Source organism: Physeter macrocephalus, chromosome 18 (assembly GCF_002837175.3).
Source record: "Physeter macrocephalus isolate SW-GA chromosome 18, ASM283717v5, whole genome shotgun sequence".
In the NCBI taxonomy this organism is placed as follows: domain Eukaryota; kingdom Metazoa; phylum Chordata; class Mammalia; order Artiodactyla; family Physeteridae; genus Physeter; species Physeter macrocephalus.
Window position 1 is genome coordinate 79,470,552 of NC_041231.1, and position 23,562 is coordinate 79,494,113.

Genomic DNA, 23,562 nt, shown 5'->3' on the forward strand with positions numbered 1-23,562 from the left:
AAACAGCTCATGCAGCTCAATATTAAAAAAACAAACAACCCACTCCAAAAATGGGCAGAAGACCTTAATAGACATTTCTCCAAAGAAGACATACAGATGGCCAAGAAGCACATGAAAAGCTGCTCAACATCACTAATTATTAGAGAATGCAAATCAAAACTACAAAGAGGTATCACTTCACAGCAGTTAAAATGGGCAGCATCAGAAAATCTACAAAGAACAGTTGCTGGAGAGGGTGTGGAGAAAAGGGAACCCTCTTGCACCGTTGGTGGGAATGTAAGCTGATACAGCCACTATGGAGAACAGTATGGAGGTACCTTAAAAAACTAAAAATAGAATTACCATATGATCCAGCAATCCCACTACAGGGATACCCAGAGAAAACCATAATTCAAAAAGACACATGCACTCCAATGTTCATTGCAGCACTATTTACAATAGCCAGGTTATGGAAGCAACTTAAATTCCCATTGACAGATGAATGGATAAAGTAGATGTGGTACATATATACAATGGAATATTACTCAGCCATAAAAAGGAACAAAACTGGGTCATTTGTAGAGACGTGGATGAATCTAGAGACTGTCGTACAGAGTGAAGTATGTCCGAAAGAGAAAAACAAATATCGTATATCAATGCATATATGTGGAACCTAGAAAAATGGTACCGATGAACCGGTTTGCAGGGCAGAAATTGAGACACAGATGTAGAGAGCAAACGTATGGACACTAAGGGGGGAAAGCGGTGGGGGGGGAGTGTGACGAACTGGGAGACTGGGATTGACATGTATACACTGATATGTATAAGATCGATAACTAATAAAAAAAAAAGAAAATTACAAGCCATACAGTGAGAGAAAATATACACAGAACACATATCTGATAACAAAACGTGTATCCGGAATGTATAAGAACTGTTACAACTCAAAAATAAGGTGACAATACCTTTAAAAATGGGCAAAGGAGTTGATCAGATACTTTACCAAGGAAGACAGATGATGGCAGAGACACACATGAAGAATATTCAACATCATTAAAAATTACAAATTAAAACCACAATAAGATACCACTACAGACAACAAGAATGGCTAAAATGAAAAAGCCTGACAATATCCAGTGCTGATGAGGATGCAGAACAGTTTATATATTGTTGGTGGGAATGCAGAATGATGGTATTTTGGAAAATAATTTGACAGTTTCTTATAAGGTTAACATACATTTACTATATGACCCAGCAATCCTACTCCTGGTATTTACCCAAGAGAAATGAAAACTTACGTCAACACAAAAACATGTACATGAATGTTTACAGTTATATGGATAATCACCCCAAATTGGAAATAACCTGAAAGTCCATTATCTAGCGAATAAATGTATGTCTATACAGTGAAAAACTATTCAATCATAAAAATAAACTATTGATACAGACAACATGGATGAATTTAAAGGCATTATGCTAAATGATGGAGGTAGACACAAGAGGCTACAAACTGTATGGTTCCATTTATATGAATTTGGGAAAAGGCAAAATGATAGGGACAGTTGTTACCAGGGACAGAGGTTGCCAGGGACTGTGGTTGCCAGGAACTGAGCCCATGATGGAGGGAGGGGATAATCTGCAAAGAAGCATTAGGAAACCATTTGGATAATACAAATGTTTTATATTTTATCTGTGGTGGTGTACCTTTACAACTGTATATATTTGTACATTTGTGGTGATGTGCATTTATATTGTATACAAATGCACACTGTATACTGTATACAAATATGTAATTGTGTACATTTGTCAAAACATCAAACTACACAATTAAAAAAATGAGTTTTACTCTATGTAAATTATGCCTCAGTAAACCTAATTTTTAAAAAATCTAATTTAAGATTTTTTAACCTTTAACTTAGTAGAACTAAGAAAGTATTTTAAATTTTTATTTTATTTAATTACTAATAACTCTAGTTTGTTATATGCCTGCTGTGGTGGGACCTTTATCTATATTGTGTCATTTAATCTTCATAATAAAGTTAAGTATAATTCCATTTTTATAGATGAGAAAACTAACTTAGAAAAGTTCACTGTCCATGTCATCCTGCAATGAGAACCAGGGATTTTTTATGTTTTTTTTGCATCTCAAGTATTTATTCAATGCACACATGTTAACTGTACTTAAATCATGCTTGAGAACTTTCCTGTAAGGTCTGTGTCTTAAACCCATTTTCAGATGTGGAAACCAAGAGGACAGATAAATAACTTTCCTTGGTTTGCTCCTTCTACTCTAATTGACCCCATATAATGGCATAGTCTTGAATTATTTGTGTGTGTGTGTATATTCTAATAAAACTTTAGCTGTGGACACTGAAATCTGAATTTCATAGAATTTTTTTAAAACTTCATTTTGAAATCATTTTAGATTCACATAAAGTTGCAAAAAATGTCCAGGGAAGTCCCATGCACCTTTCACCCAGTCCTCCCCCAATGATAACATCTTCAAATCTTGAGTAACTGTAGTATACAATCAAAACCAGCAAAATGACATTGGTATAACCCACAGATTCAGATTTTACCAGTTTTACAAGTGTGTGTGGGTGTCTGGTTCTATGCAATTTTATTACCTTCTTAAATTCATATAAACCACCACCATATTCAAGACACAGAACAGTGCCCTCTTGCTACCCCTTTATAGCCACTCACCCCTCTCCCCTCATCCCTAACTCCTGGCGACCACTAATTTGTCCTCTATCTCCATACTTTTGTTAATTCAAGAATAGTATATAAATTGATTCATACATATGTGATCTTTGGGGATTTTTTTTTTCTCACTCATCATAATTCCCTTGAGAACCTTCCAAGTTGATCCATGTGTCAAGAGTTCATTACTCTTCCTTGTTATTGTTGAGTCATAGCTCATGGCATGGATGTACTACAGTTTATTTAACCATCTACCCCGTGAACATCTGGGTTATTTCCAGTTTGGTGCTATTAGGAATATAGCTGCTATAAACATTTATGTAGAGGTTTTTGCATGGACATAGTTTTCATTTTTCTGGGATAAATGCCCAAGAGTGCAATTGCTAGGTCATATGGCAAGTACACATTTAGTTTTTAAAAAGTGGCCTACCATTTTACATTCCCACCAGCAATCGGAATGATCCAGTTTCTCCACATTCTGGTCAGTGTTGATATTTATCACTGTTGCTTTAGTTTAGTCATTATCCTGGGTTGTCATGATATATGCTTGTGGTTTTAATGGTTTTCCCTAATGGCTAATGATGTTGAACATCTGTTCATATTGCTCTTGCCATCTGTATATCCTCTTCAGTGAAATGTCTCTTCATATCTTTTGCCCATTTTCAATTTTTTTTTACTGTTAAGTTTTGAGAGTACTTTATATACTGCAGATACAAGTCCTTTGTCAAACATGTGGTTTGCAAGTATTTTTTCCCTGTCCTTCCTTTTAGCTTGTCCTTTCATTCTCTTAACAGGGTATTTCTCACTTGAATAATTTTTAAAAAATATTTATTAAACAGTAATTTTCTAAGTAAGCATCTTTAAACGGGGCTAATTACTGGTTAGAAACTACAGAGTCTAAAGTGTACATGTTTCTGCTTAGAGTTCTCCATATACAGATATGATAGCACAGAATAAAGGATTCATATGTTTTGCCCAATTTCTCTGCATTTTTTCCATAAAAAAATGCTGAAATAACTCACGATATAGTGTCCAAATATCTCTCAGAAACATTCTATCCCTCACCTTATCCTTTTCTCTTGTAACTCTTAAATATTTGTAAAAGGATCGGATTACTCCCTCTCACTTTTTCTGAGGCCAAGGCCCTCTAAGCCTAAGAGGAGGAAAGTTTTGTGCTTTCATGTTAGGAAATCATCATTAATTTATTAAGCTTCACTGAGGTTGTAAATAAAAGTCATATACAACAGTTGATACCACTTCTTCAGACTACTGGAGTCTTATTAAGGAATTTTTTTTTAATTAAAAAATTTTTTTTCGCCACCCCACATGGCTTGTGGGATGTTAGTTCCCCAGCCAGGGATCAAACCTGGGCCCTGGGCAGTGAAAGTGTGGCGTCCTAACCACTGGACCGCCAGGGAATTCCCTAATTAAAAAAAAAAAGAAGACCGAAGTTTTTTTTATTTTTTATGGAACTCAAGATATTTTGCTTAATAAAGTATGGGAAATATAGAGCAGGAGTTTAATCTTCACAGTGCCATGGTCTGATTTTTTAAAGATCCCTGTCCAGCAGCAGAGCAAGACAGAGCAAAGTAAAGCTACCTATCCCAGTTGCAGCAGAGGCAGGACACTGGAAATATCTGGGAGGATGTGAGGAATGGCTCCTATCAGCCCATCAGCTACATGATACACCTTGACATTGAGGATTAGAGGCTCTGAGTTACAGAAAAAGGGTGGGGGGGCAAGTTAAACAGGAAACAGAAGTCATTTGCTTAGATTGTTGTCTACAAAGCTGTGGTCTCTGTAAGAGCTGGGTTACACAGCTTGAACTGAAATAGAAGATTAGTTGAAATCATGATTCCATGTTGGATCAAACAATCCCAAATGACAGTAAGACCATTTTATAATGAACTCCTTCCTTCCATCATCAAGGATATAGTGCCAGATTATCTACTTTTTTTTTTTGTTAAACATTTATTGTGTGCTAACCAAAAGTCCAGCACTGTGCGGGGCATTGAGAATACAAAAATAAATGAGAAGAGTTCCTGCTTTCAAGAAGTTCACACTCTGGTAGAACAGAGCAAAAGGAAACAATCGCAAGATGTGATAGATAATATAATAGAGGCATTTAAAAGGGGGGAATAATCAATTCTGCCTGGGAATAGTAAAGTCATGAGGAAGAGACATTTGAGCTAGAACTTGCTAGATGCGTTTAAACCAAATGTTTCTTTTTCTTCCATTATTAATGTAAAACATTAGAGAAAATTTGGAAAATTGAACTGAGTTTTCTAGGATGAGTTTATCAGGTAAAAGTCTAACATTTTAGAGAAATCAAAATCATTCTTTCATATATTCATTCAGCGAGTATTTATTGCCTCAGCCCCCCTGCTCGATTCCAGGAATGCAACAAACAGTTCTTGCCACAAGGCGCTTTCAAGCTGGTGGGATGACAGAGTGATCAAAGACAACTGCCACACAATGTGAAACTGCATAGCAAGCACGGGAGGCTTTGGAAGCACCTGGCAACCTCTAATCTGGATAGACTGAAGACACTGAGATTTACACAGTCAGGCCAGGGTTATATTAAGCACTGTCTTGATTTCACCTATTATTAAATTTGATGACATTTCAAAATGTGAAAAAGTGAAGTGGAAAAGTATGAGAAACCCCTAGGACTGTGCCTAACTTCGCCAATGAACAAACATTTCAGCACAAATGTAGTAACTCTGGGAGTTACGCCTAGTTTGCCTGCACTTTTCCATTCCCCTTCCCGTTGACAAACAGAGCCTCCTAAGGGTTACCTTGGTAAGATTTAGGTGGGAAAAAGAACGACAGTCCAGCCAAGAGGCCCTCCGCCATAGCAGATACAGCAAGCGTTGGAAGTCATGTTTCTTCCATGACTCTTGACCTCCTTCTCTGAGCCCAGTTCTGTGCTAGCTCCGTACGTAAATGAAGACTAAACGCCTGCAAAGTGGGCAAACGAAAGAGCAGAGAAACTCACACTGGGTAATCGTGGGGAAAGAAACATTTAACAGTCTTCATATACTCTCATACTTTAATTTAACCCTTATCACAACTGCATCCATCCAGGCGATCAAACAGGTTCATAGAAGAGACACGGTCAGCTACCTGCTCGAGGCCACAACGCTGAGAGCACACAGCCAACGCCCTGCCCCGGGGGCGCAAGCGCCCCCGCGCGGCCCGCAGCAGGAGAGCCCCGGGCCTCCGAGAATTCCGGCCCAAAGCCCAGAACGTGCGGTGGGCGCCTCCCTTTCTTCTCCCCGGTTCTGCAATGGCTAGCACCGCACCGGGCTCGCCGGGCTTCGTCGGTCTCAGCCGGACCGCCGAAAAGGAGGTCCCTGCGTGGTCTGGGCCTCGCCGCCGCCCCAGGCCCGGCCGGCTCCCTGCGTGCTCCAGAGTCGAAGGCGCTCTGAGAAGAGGCAGGTGGCGTCCGGATCCCGCCACGTCTCGGCCCTCGAGGCCCCTCCTGCGCCCCCCAGCACCGGTCCCCGCTGCCGCCCCGCGGGCCGGCTCCGCCCCACCGCCCGGCCGGAAGCCGGGCCGCCTCGCGCTACAAATGCCTGCGCGGCGGCGCAACCGTGGGCGGTTGGTCGGGCCGTAGGGTCTTACCAGTCAGCGCGAGTCCGGGAGTACCGGAGGCGGCGTTGCGGCGGGGACGCCCGGCTTGGTGTCCTTCCCAGTCCGTGTGTCCTGCGAGCCCGAGTCTGCGGGGCTCTCCTTCCAGCGGCGCGGGGGCTTCGCGGGCCGGGCGGCACGGCAGAGATGTGCTCGACGCCGGGGCTGCCGACGCCGGGGACCTCGCTGGTGCTGCGGGTGTCCTTCGTGGACGTGCAGCCCGAGGTGATCCCCGTGCAGCTCTGGGGGCTGGTGGGCGAGCGGCGGGACGAGTACGTGAGGCTGAGCCGGGAGATCCAGGAAGCGGCGGCGGCCGCGCACGGCCCGTGGGCGCTGGGCGGTGCCTCGGCCTCGCCGGGCGAGCTGTGCCTGGTGCAGGCGGGTCTGCTGTGGCACCGCGGTCGCGTGGTCAGCCGGCAGGCGCAGGAGAGCCGCGTCTTCCTGCTGGACGAGGGTCGCACCGTCACAGCCGGCGCGGGCTCGCTGGTGCCTGGGCGCAGCGAGTTCTTCCACCTGCCGTCGGAGGTGCTGGGCTGCGTGCTGGCTGGCCTGGTACCTGCAGGTGGCGGCGGCGTGGGTGGGGGCAAGCCCCAGCACTGGGCTGCCAGCGCTGTGGACTTCCTTAGCAACCTGCAGGGCAAGGAGATGCACGGACGGGTCCTGGACGTGCTGCTGCGCCACCGCCTGGTCCTCCTGGAGGTGCCCGAGCTGTACCAGCAGATGCAGGAGCTCGGCCTGGCCCGGCAGGTGCCCGACGGCCTTTTCCGCTCCCTGCTCAAGCGCTACCTCTCAGCCACCACAGCTGTCCTGGGCCCCGGGGCCCCTGTCGTCCCACGAATCCCGCCCAAGCAGGAGCAGCCTGGCCTGGATTACTTCTACCCCCAGCTGCAGCTGGGCGTGACAGAGCCCATGGTGGTCACCCAGGTGTGCCATCCCCACCGCATTCACTGCCAGCTCCGCAGCCTCTCGCAGGAGATCCACCACCTCTCTGAGAGCATGGCCGAGATATATAGGGGTTCCCCCGGGACAGGGGATGAGAACTATACCAGTGCCACCTGGGAGGAGAGGGAGGAGAGCCCAGACAAGCCGGGCTCTCCGTGCGCATCCTGCGGGTTGGATGGACATTGGTACAGAGCGCTCTTGCTTGAGACTTTCCGGCCCCAGCGCTGTGCCCAGGTACTTCATGTGGACTATGGAAGGAAGGAGTTAGTGAGTTGTAGTAGCCTTCGCTACTTGCTGCCCAAATATTTTCGAGTGCCCGTGGTGACGTACCCTTGCGCTTTGTACGGACTCTGGGATGGTGGCAGAGGCTGGTCTCGGTCACAGGTCGGTGACCTGAAGGCACTGTTTCTGGGCCAGGCAGTGAACGCAAAGATTGAATTTTACTCTTCCTTTGAGCATGTGTATTACGTCACCCTGTATGGAGAAGATGGGATTAATCTTAACTGTGTGTTCGGAGTGCAGTCCTGTTGCTTGGCTGACCGATTCCTTCAGAGCCAGGGAATAGAGGAGGAGGAGGGTGGCGGGGAGGAGGAACTGGAAACAGCTTTTCAGTCTCAGTCTTCTGCTGAAGAAGTGGATGAAGAGATTTCACTCCCAGCCTTGAGATCTATCAGGTTAAAGATGAACGCCTTCTATGATGCCCAGGTGGAGTTTGTGAAAAATCCTTCTGAGTTTTGGATTAGGTTGAGGAAACACAACGGCACCTTCAGCAAATTGATGAGGAGAATGTGCAGTTTCTATGCCTCTGCCAGTAAGCTGGATGGTGTTGTTTTGAAACCTGAAGCCGATGACCTTTGCTGTGTGAAATGGAAAGAAAGTGGCTATTATCGGGCTATGGTCACCCGATTAGACGACAAGAGTGTGGATGTATTCTTTGTTGACCGGGGCAATTCAGAAAATATGGACCTGCATGATGTGAGAATGCTGCTCCCTCAGTTTAGGCGGCTACCAATACTGGCCCTGAGGTGCACCCTGGCTGATATTTGGCCTTTGGGAAAAAATTGGAGCCAGGAGGCAATTTCCTTTTTTAAAAAGACTGTGCTCCACAAAGAATTAGTTATCCATGTCCTTGATAAGCAGGATAGTCAGTATGTTATTGAGATTCTTGATGAATCAAGAACAGGGGAAGAAAATGTTAGTAAGGTAATTGCTCAGGCTGGATTTGCCAAGTATCAGGAATTTGAAACAAAGGAAAATATTTGCATAAGTGCCCACTCTCCAGGGTATGTTTCAAACCATTTTACTGCAGACAATAACAAAATATCTTCTGCCAAGAAGGAAGTAGAACACAAAGTCAAGAGAGAGGGTGAAACTACAGCTGTTCCAGAAACTGTGAATGACACAACAGTTGTGACAAACGTTTCAACTGGACTAGTTGTACAGGACAAAGAGAAAAGAGTGTCTGTTTATTCTCCTCTTGTACAGAATTTCTTGGACATTAAGCCAGGCTCTTCTTGTAAAGAGGAGCTAGAAGTTGGAAGTACAGTAGAAGTCAAAGTGTCTCATGTTGAAAACCCTGGCTATTTCTGGTGCCAGCTGACCAGGAACATAAAAGGATTTAAAGCGCTAATGTGTAGTATTCAAGACCATTGCAAGAATACAGCTACTCCCTACCAGGGAACCACCCCTGCTTGTTTGGCAAAACGAACAGCAAGTGGAAAATGGTCCAGAGCTCTGATTACTGGGGCACAATCTTCAGAGCATGTCAACGTCATATTTGTAGATTATGGAGACGAAGAAGCAGTATCTGTGAAGAATATTTATTCAATTAGTGAAGAGTTTCTCAAGGTTAAGGTTCAAGCTTTTAGGTGCAGCCTTTATAATTTAATTCAACCAACGGGTCACAATCCTTTTGTTTGGGATGAAAAGGCAATCCAAGCTTTTAGTGAATTTGTGCATAAGGCATGGGAAGACAATCTAGAATTAAAATGCACAATATTTGCTTTGGCTTCCATTCACGTTGAAGAACTGTTTAATGTCGTGGATTTGCTAACACCTTTCCAGAGTGCATGCCATTTTTTGGTAGAACAGAGACTTGCAAGACCAGTAAAACTTCAGAAGCCTCTGGAGTCCTCTGTTCAGCTCCGTTCTTACTACTATTCTACACATGATACGAAAATTGGAAGGGAAGAATCAGTGTATATAACACATGTCGATGACCCTTGGACATTTTATTGCCAGCTGGGAAGAAATGCAAATATTTTAGAACAGTTGTCATATCATATTACACAATTAAGTAAAGTTTTGCTGAATTTAAAAACATCTCCCTTGGTCCCCAGCACATTGTGCCTTGCCAGGTATACTGATGGAAACTGGTATAGGGGGATAATTATAGAAAAAGAACCAAGTAAAGTCTTTTTTGTTGATTTTGGGAATATTTATGTGGTAACAAATGATGATCTGCTTCCAATACCTAGCGATGCATATGATGTCTTACTTTTGCCCATGCAAGCCGTTAAATGTTCATTATCTGATATTCCTGATCATATACCAGAAGAAGTTACAATGTGGTTTCAGGAGACTATTTCAGATAAGTCATTGAAGGCTTTGGTTGTAGCAAAAGATACAGATGGAAGACTGATTTTAGAACTATATGATGACAGTATTCAAATTAATGCTAATATTAATGAGAAGTTAGAACTCCTGGGTTCCAAAGGTGGGACAAGAAAAAAAGAAAATGAATCACTCCTCTCTACAACTGAAACTCTAGAAGCAAAAAAGGAAGCTGTGAAGTTGTCACCTACAAAGTATTTAAGTAAATCAATAGAGAACAAATCAGACAGTTTGGCGATCTTAGGAGAATCATACAAACCTAAGATTAGCTCAGCATGTAAGGACATCAAATTTGTATGCAGTTCAATGAAGACAAACTTAGTCACTCGATATCAGCACTCTGTGGCAAATAAAAATAATCAAGTGTATCCATTACCAGTAGAAAAGAAATTAGAAAGTTCGGCTGCGCCCCCTTTGAAAGCCACAAAACTAGAAGCCACTCTTCCAGAGAGAAAAATAGGAGATTCATGTAACAAAGGTTTGCCTCTAAAATTTTCTGAGTTCCCTCAGAAGACTATAATGCCTGGCTTTAAAACAACTGTGTATGTTTCTCATATAAATGACCTTTCAGACTTTTATGTTCAACTAACAGAAGATGAGGCTGAGATTAATCATCTTTCAGAGAGGTTAAACACTGCTAGAACAAGACCTGAATATTATGCAGGTCCACCTTTGCAAATAGGAGATATAATATGTGCTGTTTTCCCAGAAGATAATTTATGGTATCGTGCTGTGGTCAAGGAACAACAACCCAATGACCTTCTCTCTGTGCAGTTTATAGATTATGGCAATGTTTCTGTGGTTCACACCAACACAGTAGGCAAACTTGACCTTGTTAATGCATTATTACCCGGACTGTGCATTCACTGTTCCTTAAGGGGTCTTGGAGCTCCTAAGATTTTAAACCATAAGGAAATGATGCATTACTTTTCCCGAAGGACAGAGGAGGCTCAACTAAGATGCGAATTTGTTCAATTTCAAGACAAATGGGAAGTTATTCTTGCTGATGAACATGGGATCATAGCAGAAGATATGATGAGCAGATATGCTTTCAGTGAAAAATCTCAAATAGGACTTTCTACCCAAATACTTAAAGGTGCCTGTTCAAAGTCTGTCAACAAAACAGACGTAGACACTTCTGTATTTCTTAACTGGTATAATCCAAAGATGAAGATGATACGAGCTTATGCCACGGTGATCGATGGACCTGAATATTTTTGGTGTCAGTTTGCGGACACAGAAAAACTTCAGTATTTAGAAGTGGAAGTACAAACTGCTGGAGAGCAGGTGACAGCTTGGAGAAGCTGCATCCCCTGCCCTCATATTGGAGATCCTTGCATAGTGAGATACAGAGAAGACGGGCATTACTACAGGGCGCTTGTCACCAATATTTGTGAAGATTCTCTTGTGTCTGTCAGGCTTGTGGACTTTGGAAACGTTGAAGACTGTGTGGACCCCAAAGCCCTCTGGAACATCCCTTCTGAACTGTTGGCAGTTCCCATGCAAGCCTTTCCATGTTGCCTCTCAGGATTTAATATTTCAGAAGGTGCATGCCCTCAAGAGGGAAATGACTACTTTTATGAAATAGTAACAGAAGATATTTTGGAGATAACAATATTAGAAATCAAAAGGGATGTTTGTGATATCCTTTTAGCCATCGTTGACTTGAAAAGCAAAGGCGAAAGTATTAGTGAGAAAATGAAGAAATATTCAAAGATTGGTGTGAGTGACTGTGACCTGCCCTATGAAAAAAATGGCCCAGACGTAAAGGGAGCTCTTGGGTCCCTCAGTCCCAATGTTGGGCTTCAGAAATCAAGTAGCAAAGCTGGACAAGAGAAAGCACTCTATGTCGAATCACAGACAGGTAAGCTCTTGGAAAGAATTGACAAAGACTTAAACATCATTGAAACCAAACCAGGTAAATTCTTTGACCCCGAAACTGATAACATTTTTGAAACTTTTGAAAACCCAGGCAAAGATGAAATTGGCACTGAGATGCTGGAAGGTAAAGTCGAGTGCCATCTGGGTGACAAAGCAAAGTCTGATGATAAATACCTAATTACAGGATTTAGCACATTGTTATCACATGCCACCGAAACAAAGGAGGCACTGGAACTGAATTCCCTTGAGGTGGAGCTTTCTCCTGATGATGAGTCCAAAGAATTCCTGGAGCTGGAATCCATTGAATTGCAGCATTCCTTAGTTGCAGATGAGGAGGAAGAAGAGCTGGGCCTGGTACCTCTGTCTGTGCCTCTTCCCCAAGGCTGTGACCCAGCGGCCACCCTGCCACCATTGCCAGGGCTACTGCCCCTCAACTGTGAAGCCGAGAAACAGCCTGAACTAGAATTACCTACAGCCCAGCTGTGTCTAGAGGACAAAATAAACCCTTTGTCTTTAAGAGTTAGTCAGAAAGCCCAAGAATCCCTGTGTGCTGACGACACAAGAAGGTCCAGTTGTGCGGAATGCTTTGATGAGCATAGGCTGTGCCAGCACAGAAAGACTTGCTATGCCAAGATGCAGATTGAAATGAATATCTATAAAGAAGTATTTACAGAATATACATCTCTGTTTAGAGATGCCGTGTCATCGTTGAACTCTGTGTTTTCTGAAGAAGAACCCAGAAGGAAACACAATCACGCTTTACCAGATCATGTCTCGGGTATGTGCGGGTTTTGTTGCTGTTGTTGTTTTTTTCCCATTTGCTTTTACTTAACTAAGTGAAAAGTACATATTTGTTTTAAAGAAAAGAGAATAATTCTTATTTGAATTTTTAAAATATTAATTTGGGGGAGGGAAGGTTAAAACCTGAGAAGAGAATCAGATTTGGATTTTATGAAGGGTATTTTAAACGTGGGTAGTTAAGTAGTAAAATCAACGTAAAATAATTCTTTATATGCTGGGTGAAATGCTGAATTATTAATTTTGCTTTTAAAAATAGAATGCTTCAAGTCTGTGTCTCCAAAAAGTAATCACATTTAAAATATAAACAAATCATCTCTAAAATCAAGAGGTTATGTTTTTTGGTAAGTTTTGAAAAATATAGTGTTCCTTTGCCAAGCATAATGTAGGCATGCATTTACAGTAGGGATCATTTCAGCACAGTTTTAAGAATTAACTGTTTTGCTTCATCATATACCTTGCCATTCGTTTAGAAACCCTTAAAAAAACCGAGTTAGGGAGACTGTATTAATCAAGGAAGTTTACAGCCATGCGTAAATATTGGAGAACATTTATTGTCATTAACTTTTTTTTTTTTTTTTTTTTTTGTGGTATGCGGGCCTCCCTCTGTTGTGGCCTCTCCCGTTGCGGAGCACAGGCTCCGGACGCGCAGGCTCAGCGGCCATGGCTCACGGGCCCAGCCGCTCCGCGGCACGTGGGATCCTCCTAGACCGGGGCGCGAACCCGGTTCCCCTGCATCGGCAGGTGGACGCGCAACCACTGCGCCACCAGGGAAGCCCTTCATTAACTTTTTTATAAATTATTTTGGGGCTATTTTCTTGGCTACTTAATGAGATTTGAAAGTTACACAAAATAGCTATCTTTTAGGGTTTTTAAAAATCAATGTTAGACTTTTTAAGTGTCAATTTTTATATTATTAGATTTGAGCCATTGTACAAAATAGAGAAAACAATAGACTAAGGAGAATGAAAATCATCATAATTCCACCACCAAGAAATGGCCACTGTGAATGCTATGATGGTGTATATACTTCCTTCCTGACATTTCTCACCCTTTCTGTGTGTGTCTACTTACATACAGTTTAAAAAACTAACTAGAGGTCATACTGTCATACAGTGTTGAATCCTGCGTTTTAATCCCTTAAATATGCTTTCAAAAATATTTTAGTTTTGTAGTATGCCATCCTGTGGATGTATGGTAATTTATTTAAATACCACCCTGGATTTTTAGTCCTCATTGTCAGATTTTAATAATAAGTAACAGCTTTGTGATAAAAATGTCTGCTCACTTGTATGTACCATGCTGCTTTGTTGTAGAAATGACTGTTGTAACCACAGACCACATTACATCTGGCAATAATAGCCAGCTTTAAGTAGCAACTCTCAATGTTAGAAATCAGATTCACATCCTTAAAAAAACAGCACATCGTGGTCATGTTTTTTTGAGGAGAGTGGTAAGGAATTATAAGGGGAAGGGCCACTGGAAGAATTTAAAAATAAAATCGAGGGAGGGAGACTTAGAACATGTTGTACCATATGTGATATTGATGATATGAGAATAGTAAATGCATGTTAGGGAAATGCTTTGCTTGCATATCTTTAAGGAATTAAGAGGTATGCATTGAGTCTTGCTCTATTCAATTTGGCAGCTCAACCAGAGAACACCTACACTCTGAAAGGATTTACTGTCGGATCCAAATGTGCTGTGTGGTCAAGTCTAAGAAACACGTGGTCTAAATGTGAGATTTTGGAAATAGCTGAAGAAGGCACAAGGGTATGTAAAACTGAAGTACTTTGTCTCAAAATGTACTTGCAGATTGTTAAGGAAATTTTACCAAACTTTATCAGACTAGAAAATCCAATTGAATAGATTATTTACCTGCTCATTCCCCCTGATAATTTGATGCAGTGCAAAAATCATTTAAAAAGTTCATATATAAGCATCCAAGGCTCTTTCATCTGCCTTACTTCCTAAATCCTATCTATCAGTCACTGAGTTCTGCACTTTCCACTTCTTATCTCTTAGTTAAAAAATTTTATACCTAATGCCACTGTGTTGATTAAGTCTCTCGTTTCACAGCTGGATACCTCTAATAACCTTCTATTGGTTTACTTCTAGTCTTTATTCAGTTGATTCTCCACACTGCCAGTGTGAAGTTTGTCAAATGCAAATCTGACTCCATCATTCGCTTGTGGAAAACCTCTTGGAAACCTCCAGTAGACTGTGTTTTTCCCGTGGTCTGAAAACCACCTTAATCAGAATCACCTGGCACATTTCTTAAATGTATTGATAGATTCCTGGACCTTGTCCTGGTTGGCTGATTGAGAATTTCCAGGGGAAGGACCAGTAACGTATACTCTTGCACCATGAAAATCTGAGATCCTCAAGTCTAGAAAAGTCATTAACGTGCCACAGGAGGTTCTCTGGGGTTGAGCATCCATGTACCTCTCCAGCCTTAGGTCTTACTCCTTTGGGTTTTGTATCTTATATTAGATGAACACCATACTGCTTGATTTCTCTTATATATACTCTTGTGTTTGGCTTCTTTGATATAGTTAACAATGCAGTTCTATTTGCCTGTATTCTGTCCCCTTCCCAAACTGGTTAATTTCCACTTATCTTTAAAAGATTAGCCATTGCCTCTTCCAGGAAGCATTCACTAGCATTATTTTCTAAATCTCTGCATCTCTTCACTCCTCTCTGTCCCCCGCCAACAAAAGCTTTATACCTGTATTGTATTCCTATACCTCCTATTGCAGGAGTCTGTACTTCCTACACTGTATTGTAATTGTCTGCTTAGTGGTCTGTTTCTCCACCAAATTTTGAACTTCTTGAGATCTAAATTTTATGCCTTTGATCTCTAGGCATAGATATTCAACGTACGTGTTTTGAACTGAAGTACCATTGAGTTGAAATGTAATATTGATGTTCAATAAAATCATTTAACTACCTTTTAAAGTATTTCATTTTAAAAACGGTTGCTGTGGTACATAAATCAGTTACAGCTTTTGGAATGACCAGTTTTTACTATTTTTTTTTCTCCTGTAGGTTTTGAACCTTTCAAATGGTATGGAAGAGGTAGTGAACCCTGAGAATGTCTGGAATGGTATACCCAAATTGGATAAGAGTCCATGTGAGGTATGGGTTTATGTAAATAGTAATTAATGAGAGTGTTCTCTTTCATTTTGAAAGGTGACTGGAACTATTTCCAAAGCCCTTGTGTTTAGGAATAATAGAGGAAAAAATACTACTATTGTAATAATAACAGTGGAAAATAGCAATAACGCAATGTTTCTAGATTTTATGCCCAGTATCTCTTATTAATGTTTTACTCATTGATTTTCATTTTGGGATTTAAAAAAAGGAAAATTGTTTGGCATTTGTGACCTTTATGAAATACGTTTGATGCAGAAAATCTGGGAATATGGCAAAGTTAAAAAGAGGAAGTATCAATCACCTGTAATACATCCTTCCAAAGGCAAATGGACTGATGAGTTTGGTTTTCTTGAATAATCTTTCTGTTTATATGGAATATAAATATATCATCTACATATTTTGAACATGGTTGATTTCATTGTACAGTTTTATATTCTGTGTTCTTCATTTAAGATTATACGGTAGGCAATCTCCCATGCTGTTATGGTATGTCTAGACATTTGAGTTTATCCTGTTTGCAGTTTGTTGAACTTCTTGCTACAAAATCTGTATCTGGTAGTTCCAGTATCTCGTCATGGCAGGGTTTTCCTCTACTAATTGTCTTAAGAAATGATTAGCCTTTCCTTGTTCGTTGTATGTTGAGTAATTTTGGATTATATTCTGAATGTTTTGAATATGATGTTGTAAGACTTTGGAGGCTGTTAAAATCTTCTGGAAAATGTTAACGTTTTTGTTTTAGCAGGTGGTCAACCTGATTAGGTTCATACCACAAGTTCTCTCTCTCTCTCTCTCTGTGTTTGGTGGTTCCAGTGTCAGTTTAGTCTTCAACATCTTTGCTATAATGTTTGGGTATGCCCAGGGCATAAGACACGGAGGGGTTAGTCTAGAACTTGGGCAGAGGTTTATACAGTCACTCAGGGGTTAAAGACTTAGCTATGCTTTTCTTTTCTTGATACTGTTCTGCATTTGCATCGTTCGGGATGACCTTAGGTTCACATGTAATATTAGGGGTTCAAATTTTCCAATTCCTTTCCTCTCTGAGATTTCCTCCATACTTTGAGGCTCCAAGGCTCCTCTCTTATTCAGCCCCCAGGGGCCCCGTTTCCTGGTCCTCTGGCCAGAAAGCATGCTTCTCCCAGTGTTTCCCTGGGTGCTGATCAGGCAGCTCTGTTTGACAGGCCTGCCTCAGGCGTGAAGCAGATAGAGAAAAGAGAGAGAAAACCCCGCACCCCACCCCCTGCCTCTCGACTCTTCAGATAACAAAGGGCCGTTTTCCTCAATCCACTGGCCAGCGTATTCCCTCAGATTTGTAGGTGCCTGCACTGTGACTGCTGTGCAGAAAAAAAGAAAAACAGTGAAGGGATTTCCCCCCCACGCCCCACCCTTTAGTATTTGGGGCCTCTTTCTCCACTCCACTGGCTAGAAAGAGGGGATTTTGCTCAGTTTTGCTGCCCACCCCAGCCTGGCAGCTCTGATTTGGCCCAACATCTGGTCAAAAAACAGGAGAAAAGGAAGAAAAAAAGAGAAAACAAACAAACAAACAAAAAAACCCAACAATCCTGTGAAACTCACCCCTGTTTTGGGTCGTTATTCAAGTTTTTACTTTTACTTTTACTTTACATTTACTTTTCAGAAGGCTCAGGTAGTTGCTTTTTGTATTCTTTCCAGAATTTTCCATTGTAATCAGTGTAAGTCAGCTTACTCCATCTTGGCTGCAACCAGAAGACCATAGCTGCATAATATTACACGACATTACTGGACAATGATTCATTAAACCATTTCTCCTCTTGTTGGACATTTAGGTCATTGAATTTGTTCACTGTAAAAAAATCATTGACCTTCTTCACCTCTTGAAAGCTGAAAATTGGAAAAGGACACTTTAGTCCCTGCATGGAATGCTACAGTGGAGATAGTCCAGATAAATGGGTATTTGAAGAATAGAAAATATACTTGACGTTATACTTCATTATAAAATCAAATTGGCATAGTCTTAATAGGATTACTTTTTGTTGTTAACATTTTTTCTGGTGTATCTATGGTCCCCTTTCTGATTTTAATTATTTTGTATTTATAATAAAGAAGTGGTAGTAATCCAAAGGTTTCTTTTGTTAGGCTGTATTCCGGACAGTGGGAAAAGATCTTTACTGCCTGTCATTGGATGATACTGTGGTCAAAGGTAACTTGTGTTTTTAAAACAAAATACTTTTACCAACCAGAATTGCCAAGTCTTTAAGGTACGATTACCCTGAATCCCTCAAATAAAAATGGTTTATCCATTGCCTTGGATGTTAGCAGTAGGAAAATAAAAACCACTTCAGCTAAAAATGGTGATAAGTAAACAAGAAGAGGATTTCTTGAAATACAGGGAATTTGTTGATTGAATTAATCTTGAAGGTGTATGATAAATTCATATTTTAAAGGATTTTTTCTGTTAGCTCAGATGTTCAAATGATCTTTGTTAAATAATCTCTTGGAATTTCTTTTGAGATTTTTAGTGTATATGATAATTCCGTTTTTGGGATGTTCCTGGTTATTGCATGATCTTGTTTGTAAGTAGCACACTGATTCTTAGATTGAGGCACATGGAGAATGAAATCAGCTTTTGGTGACTTTAGTATTATGTGAAAAATACGCACTAAGGAAAGAGAAGAACGAATTGGTTATCAGCCTTACCAAATATCATCCTAGAAAAATATAAAATATGCCAATTTCATAACCTTTTTCGAGAAGTTTTATATGATAATAGGTACAATGTGAGGACCAAAATATTTTAAAAAAGCATGTCAGTCGGAATAATTCCCTGTAGTAATTAGAATGCTCATCTCTTCCCTCTCCCCATTTTTAGAGGACATTAATTTTGTCATGGTAGCACCCATGTAAAGAATTTTCTTGGGCTTCCCTGGCGGTCCAGGGGTTAGGACGCGGTGCTTCCACTGCAGGGGGCACAGGTTTGATCCTGCTCGGGGAACTAAGGTCCTGCATGCTGCAGCATGGCCCCACGCCACACACACACACACACACACACATTTCTTATTTTTATGTTTCTTTCTCAACTTGAGGTTTTTCTCATCTTGTTTCAGAAAAGAGGTCTGGAGATGATAGAGATTTAACTGCGTCCATAAACGTGGCCTGTCAGTCAGAAGCTGCTCTTAAACAAGTGCTACCTCGCCCAGACCAACAGAATATTTCAGAAAATTGAGGGCACATAATCATAAGAAGTTGTCGTTTCAGAAAAGCTTGATATGTGTCCAAAACAAAACAGATCTCAGGCTGCCTGTGTAGTGTATTTATAGTGCTATTTCTGCATATACGGAGCTGGGATCTTTCCTCTCCCTTTAAATGTATTATCTTTCTAATCAGTTGGATTTATTTTGCTAAACAATTTGCTAACACATTACTCACACTGCAAAAAAAAAACTATTTGGGTTTCTTCTGAATATAGTGTTTAAAATAGAAAATTATAGGTTTATGACAAGCATATTATATGATGCTACTTGGGAGGATGGCTTTGTTAGCAGTAAGTCCTTCAAAATTTTTGTTTTCTTTCTGAAGCTTTGCCTTTCTGTCTAGTTTTGACTAATATTCTGTTTGAATTTAGAAGTATACTAATATGACACAAGATTTGAATAAAGTTTGTCCTTAAAAGTATAGTGGTGTCATTTCATTAAAAAGGAAATATCTGTGGTTCTGGAATATCTATAGTCATGGAACGAACCACCATTCTACAATTGGGGGAAACATAGTAATATTAAATGTTAGCTTTTATGTGTTAATCACTCAGTTGGTACTTTAAATGCATTTTCTCATTTAATCCTTGATTCTGAGGTGCATATTAATGTTATCCACATTTTATAGGTGAGACAATTGAAGCTTTTTAGAGAAGATAAATAATTTGCCTAATGTCAAAGAGCTAGCAAATCTCGGAGGCTTGATCAAACCTAGACCCATCTAACTTCAAAGCCCATGCTTTTAAAACATGGTTTTGCATAAGTGGTAGTATGCAAAGTATAGGTCCTATCTTTAGGAAACAGATCTTAGCTATATGCTGCTTACTAGATATGTGACCTGGGTAGGTTATTATAACATTGTTGTGTCTTGACCTTCTTCATCTGTAAAATGGGGTTAATAAAACCTTTCTTGCAGTGTTTTTAAGATTAGAAATAATATATGTAAAGTGCCAGAAAAGGAGTAGGCATTTGATAAATATTTCCTTCTTTCCCCCAAAAGATACTCAGTATGCACTATGGTAGGTTGTATTTTTTAAACTTTAACTCGATGGATCCTTTCAGCAGTTATTTTCTCCTTTCAGCATCAGCATGTGCCACCAACAAAGGATTTTAAAGAGGTGCTATTGAATGGGACATCAGTACAATTGGAATGGTTATCCATTTCTAAAATGAGTAAGGAGGTTTGCTACATGTGAATGGGGAAAAAGATGTATGTATTTGAAACATGAGACCCTGAAGCCTGATGGGAATAGTGAGAATTAGGAACCTTAAAAGTTGGGTATAATTTCAACACGTAAAAAGGAGAGGGTTCTGCATTAAACGTAATTGAGGTTGATGAGTATATTCCTTGTTCCTGGGATAATGATTAGACACATTTGGCTCATTCATGTAGGAGATATAGTTGTGAATTAATTACTGGGAGAAAAGGTCAGAGAAGATGCATTAGGGTCGGATTATGGAAAGCCATCAGCTTCATGCTAAGCAGTTTAACTCTCTATTTAAAAATGTTTAATCTGAACAGTTAGAGGAGAAATCATATTTCTCAAAATGAGTGTCTTTGCACATTAAAACATTAAGATAGGCCTGAGTGCCAAATCAGAAAACACAGTTACTTATTAACTGGGCAAAAGGAATAAGGATAGAATAGTTAACCAGGCTTGCTTACTAAGTACTGATTATCCTTGTCCACACAGGCTTTAATTAAACTTAATTATGGAGAATTCATAGGAACAAGACCATTCTTAGACCAAAATATACTTAACTGATGAGGGGCAGAAATGTTTATACCCCTTGGGAAACAAAACACATTTTCCATGACTCCCAGAAACTTAAGTGCACAAATCTTTCAGCTATCTTTTTACCTCCATTTATTGTGCTTTTCCCCTCCCACTACTACATATAAAATTTAAAAATTCATTAAATATCAATAAAATTAGTGGAAAATGAGGCAGTTAAAATTATGTCCTTTCTTATCTGTTGCAGCCTTCGGGTGAATCAGTGATTTAATGTGTGATGGCTGGAATCATATGCACCTTTCTTTAGTAAATAGAGTGCCTCAGAGGTAAACCATTAAAGTAAATGCAAACAAATTACCAACTTGCTTTAATCTGCTGCCTTTGCTTTGTCACCAATATTCTTACCCCCATCCGTTCCCCGTTTAGTCATTATATTGAAATTGTGCAGGCGCACCCATCCCCCGGTAAAGCAATGGCTTTATTTTTTTTTTTTTTTTTTTTTTTTTTTTTTTTGTGGTACGCGGGCCTTCCTCTGCTGCGGCCTCTTCCGTTGCGGAGCACAGGCTCCGGACGCGCAGGCCCAGCGGCCATGGCTCACGGGCCCAGCCGCTCCGCGGCACGTGGGATCCTCCCAGACCGGGGCGCGAACCCGGTTCCCCTGCATCGGCAGGCGGACGCGCAACCGCTGCGCCACCAGGGAAGCCCAAGCAATGGCTTTATTATCCGCTTGGCCTGATTTCTCTTACCATGACCCAAGGTCAAGGGGAAGTGCTACCAAATCCCACCCAGAAGACCATGTTGCTAAAACTCAATTCTACTGCTTATAATAGAAAAAAAAAAAAGAGGCAAGAAAATCTGTTTTTATTATGTTTTTAGGGAGTGTTAGGTGATTGTAACACATTTTCAATGGCATGATGCCTGTTTTAATATACTTGTCCATTAAAGTAATGTAAAATCAGTTTTTTATTGTGACACCGAGAAAGGATCACTTTAGTAAAACTAAAATTTAGGCTGATATGATTTTTATATGTAGCAGTCTTTCTTTACATTTAAAGGAAAAAAAAAATCTTAATCCAAGCTTCAATCACTATTGTGGTATAGCCTGCATCTTCAAATATGAGTTATTTGAGAAAATACATTAAAATCATACACACACACACACACACACACTTTCAGACAGTTTTTAAACAAGACTTTTTAAAAAGCTCTTTTAATCTGAATTCGGCTTCTCTGTTCCTGTAGAGTTCTGCAGGGTGGTATGGTGGTTGGTTGTGTCAATGTTGGTTCCTGGAATAAGATTGTCATCTTCCCCTTCAATTAAAGAATCCCACTGATCAAAATCTTTCTGAAGTCCTGTAAAATACAAATGTCACTAAACATATTCAACTTTGGAAAGTGTTAAACAGTTCAGTGCCTCTAGGTGGCACCCTAGCCTCACAAACGACCCACACTGTGTCGCCATTATGGAGGCAAGGGGCTCTGTGTGAGCTCTGTGTGGCTGCAACATCTGAATGAGAGATGGGATTGAGGAACTATGCTGTCCGAATCCTCCGCATGGAAATCCGCCCCAGCCTTCACAGAAAGACTATTAGCTCTAACAGGTAGGTTTGCTGCCTGTGACACATAGTACGCAAAGCAGCAAAATTAAATTGTTTTCAAATGGAGTGACTACAGTGTTCCATTGTAAACCAACTGGGAACAGTCAAAATGGGACTCATGCACAGTTAAGATAGATAGTTTTTTCCTGAGAATCATCTGATTTATGTCAGGAAAGAAGATCCCTTTCTTACCTAAATGCTTTTGCAAGAATGCTAACGAAGCTTTGTTGCTAAGACCCATGGCTACATTTGAATCTATTTCTCCTTTCAGTGTGAATATGTAGCCAATTATTTTGCCAGTTGCAAAAGTGAAGTCAACAAAATTCTGATGGACTGAACCCCTGAAAGAGAAAGAAGACATTTACAAATCACTTTGTTGGACAAAATTATTTCCGAAGTTGCGGTGCAGGAAAGATGCTGGCCTGGTTGGCCTATTTATGAAAATCAAGGAAACAAAACTTGTAGATTTGATCTCCTTAGATGTACTTGAGGGTCACAAAGCTGTTCATTTAGGGGTCCTAGAGCATATATTCTTCCTCCCCTCTAGATCAATGAGGCAAAGATTCCTGTCTTTCTTGGCATCTTGGTTTTAGAAGAGATGATTCCAGCTTTGTAGAGGACATGATTACTTTCAATTTGAGTAGGTGGAATGTTTTATATGTTGAGGGTCCCTGAACTCAGAGCCAGAATCCTGCCCCCTTACCACCACACTTAACTGGATATCTATTTGCTGTTGGGCAAAAACACTTTGCATTTAAGCCTTGGATTAAGTAGGTTAAAAGATAGACAAACAAAATTTTGTGTTGTAGTATTTAAACTGTAAGCACCTCATAAATATCCCTTATTGATGGACTTGAAATTCACCAACAGCCTAACATCAAATAGAATGGCCTTTTTTTTTAACATCTTTATTGGAGTATAATTGCTTTGCAATGGTGTGTTAGTTTCTGCTTTATAACAAAGTGAATCAGTTATACATATACATATATCCCCATGTCTCTTTCCTCTTGCGACTCCCTCCCTCCCACCCTCCCTATCCCACCCCTCTAGGTGGTCACAAAGCACCGAGCTGATCTCCCTGTGCTATGCGGCTGCTTCCCACTAGCTATCTATTTTACATTTGGTAGTGTATATATGTCCATGCCACTCTCTCACTTTTTCCCAGCTTACCCTTCCCCCTCCCCATATCCTCAAGTCCATTCTCTAGTAGGTCTGCATCTTTATTCCCATCTTGCCCCTAGGTTCTTCATGACCTTTTTTTTTTTCTTAGATTCCATATATATGTGTTAGCATACG

The 23,562-nt window shown here is 40.7% G+C and overlaps 2 protein-coding genes across 4 annotated transcripts in view; one reads left to right on the forward strand and one right to left on the reverse strand.

Annotated features, from left to right (window-relative positions):
* The first annotated feature begins 6,399 nt into the window (after positions 1-6,399).
* Positions 6,400-18,972, forward strand: TDRD6 (tudor domain containing 6). Of its 2 annotated transcripts, XM_024122005.2 has the most exons (4): positions 6,400-12,529; positions 14,198-14,322; positions 15,598-15,687; positions 18,786-18,972. In XM_024122005.2, exons 1-4 carry the CDS (start codon positions 6,463-6,465, stop codon positions 18,813-18,815), a joined length of 6,312 nt encoding a protein of 2,103 aa, XP_023977773.1. In that variant the 5' UTR covers positions 6,400-6,462; the 3' UTR covers positions 18,816-18,972. The 2 variants fall into 2 exon arrangements, with proteins under 2 accessions (XP_023977773.1, XP_023977774.1); XM_024122006.2 differs by lacking the exon at positions 15,598-15,687.
* Positions 18,973-21,747: 2,775 nt separating this feature from the next.
* Positions 21,748-23,562, reverse strand: part of PLA2G7 (phospholipase A2 group VII) — a 49,006-nt gene continuing 47,191 nt past the window's right edge. For both annotated transcript variants that reach the window (XM_024122008.3, XM_024122010.3), the window contains 2 exons: positions 22,459-22,607; positions 21,748-22,021 (listed from right to left, as the gene is read on the reverse strand). In XM_024122008.3, coding sequence (XP_023977776.1) covers positions 21,879-22,021; positions 22,459-22,607 — 292 coding nt within the window. In that variant the 3' untranslated portion in view covers positions 21,748-21,878. The remainder of the gene's footprint in view (positions 22,022-22,458; positions 22,608-23,562) is intronic.